A 2,083-nucleotide genomic window follows, 5' to 3' on the forward strand; every position below is an offset into this window, starting at 1 on the left:
TTACGTTGAATTTCCATTTCATTTCATTCCCATTCCCCTGTGTGTGACCCCGCCCCCTCTGCCCCGCCCCATCCCAATCCCAAATTCCTTTTCCCACCTTTTCCCATCTTTTCCCACCTTTTCCTGCCTTTTTCCTTTTCCCAAATTTCTCTTTTCCCACCCAACATTCCCGCCTTTTCCTGCCTTCTCCCGCCCAACATTCCTGCCTTTTTTTCCCGCCTTTTCCCACCTTTTCCCTCCTTTTCCCTTTTTCCCGCCTGACATTCCCACCTTTTTGCTCCTTTTCCTGCCTTTTCCCACCCAACATTCCCAAATTCCTTTTCCCTTTTCCCACCTTTTCCCACCCAACATTCCCACCTTTTTTTCCCACCTTTTCCCTTTTCCCCCTGACATTCCTGAATTCCTTTTCCCTTTTCCCGCCTTTTCCCTCCTGAAAACCTTTTTCCGCCTTTCCCCTTTTCCCGCCTTTTCTCTTTTCCCACCCAACATTCCCAAATCCCTTTTCCCGCCTTTTCCCACCTGGCATTCCCACCTTTTCCCTTTTCCCACCTTTCCCCCTTTCCCACCCAACATTCCGACCTTTTCCCTTTTCCCTCTTCTTCCCTTTTCCCACCTTTTCCCTTTTCCTTTAATTCCTTTTTCCCTTTTCCACCTGACATTCCCACCTCTTCCCTTTTTCCACTTTTTCCCTTTTCCCGCCTTTTCCTTTTTCCCACCTTTTCCCACTTGACATTCCTGCCTTTTCCCTTTTCCCGCCTTTTTTTCGGCCTTTTTGTCCCACCTTTTCCCTTTTCCCACATTTCCCTTTTCCCATCCAACATTCCCACCTTTTCCCTCCTTTCCCCTTTTCCCACCTTTTTCCCTTTTCCCACCCAACATTCCCAAATTCCTTTTCCCTTTTCCCGCCCTTTTTTCCCTCCCTTTCCTGTTTTCCCGCCCTTTTCCCAGTGACGCGGCACCTGCGGCACCTCCTGGAAAGGACCAATCAGAAGAAGCCCAAATTGCGAAAGAAACCCAAGGCCCAAAGCGAGGAGCGCCCGGGTAGGGATGGCCCCAAAAACNTTCCTGCCTTTTTTCCCCATCTTTTTCCACCTTTTCCCACCTTTTCCCTCCTTTTCCCTTTTCCCACCCAACATTCCCACCTTTTCCCTTTTCCCACCTTTTCCCGTCTTTTCCCACCCAACATTCCCAAATTCCTTTTCCCTTTCCCCACCTTTTCCCACCCAACATTCCCACCTTTTTTTTCCACCTTTTCCCTTTTTCCACTTGACTTTCCCACCCTTTCCCTTTTCCCCCTGACATTCCTGAATTCCTTTTCCCTTTTCCCTCCTGAAATTCCTGCCTTTTCCCACCTTTTCCTTTTATCCCCCTGACATTCCCAAATCCCTTTTCCTGCCTTCTCCCACCGGACATTCCCACCTTTTCCCTTTTCCCACTCGACATTCCAAAATCCCTTTTCCCACCCAACATTTCCACCTTTTCCCTTTCCCCACCTTTTCCTACTTTTCCCTTTTCCCGCCCAACATTCCCAAATCCCTTTTCCCACCCAACATTCCCGCCTTTTTCCTCTTCCCGCCTTTTCCCTCCCAATATTCCCACCTTTCCCCTTTTCCCGCCTTTTTTCCTGCCTTTCCCCTTTTCCCTTTTCCCACCTTTTTTTCCCACCCCTCCCCTTTTCTCGCTTTTCCCTTTTCCCACCTTTCCTTGCCTTTCCCCTTTTCCCGCCTTTTCACTCCTTTTCCCGCCCACCGTTCCCGCCTTTTTCCCTTTTCCCACCTTTCTCCTCCTCCCACCTTTTCCCCCCAACATTCCCAAATCCCTTTTCCCGCCTTTTTCCATCTTTTTCTGCCTTTCCCTTTTCCCGCCTTTTCCTTTTTCCCACTCAACATTCCCAAATTCCTTTTCCCTTTTCTCGCCCAACATTCCCGCCTTTTTTTCCCACATTTTCCATTTTCCCACCTTTTCCCTTTTCCTGCCTTTTCCCACCCTTTTCCCACCTTTTTTTCCCACCCTTTCCCCTTTTCCCTTTTCCCACCTTTTTCCCTTTTCCCACCCAACATTCCCAAATTCCTTTTCCCTTTTC

The 2,083-nt window shown here is 49.0% G+C and overlaps 1 protein-coding gene across 1 annotated transcript in view; it reads left to right on the forward strand.

Annotated features, from left to right (window-relative positions):
* ARHGAP39 (Rho GTPase activating protein 39) overlaps positions 1 to 2,083 on the forward strand; it is a gene marked incomplete at its 5' end in the record, with an annotated part of 41,178 nt that overhangs the window by 30,750 nt on the left and 8,345 nt on the right. Inside the window, one exon of the mRNA XM_057387865.1 lies at positions 949 to 1,041. Within this exon, the coding sequence (XP_057243848.1) occupies positions 949 to 1,041 (93 nt within the window). The remainder of the gene's footprint in view (positions 1 to 948; positions 1,042 to 2,083) is intronic.

Source organism: Malurus melanocephalus, unplaced genomic scaffold (assembly GCF_030028575.1).
Source record: "Malurus melanocephalus ecotype Western Australia unplaced genomic scaffold, MMel_1.1 scaffold_1404, whole genome shotgun sequence".
In the NCBI taxonomy this organism is placed as follows: domain Eukaryota; kingdom Metazoa; phylum Chordata; class Aves; order Passeriformes; family Maluridae; genus Malurus; species Malurus melanocephalus.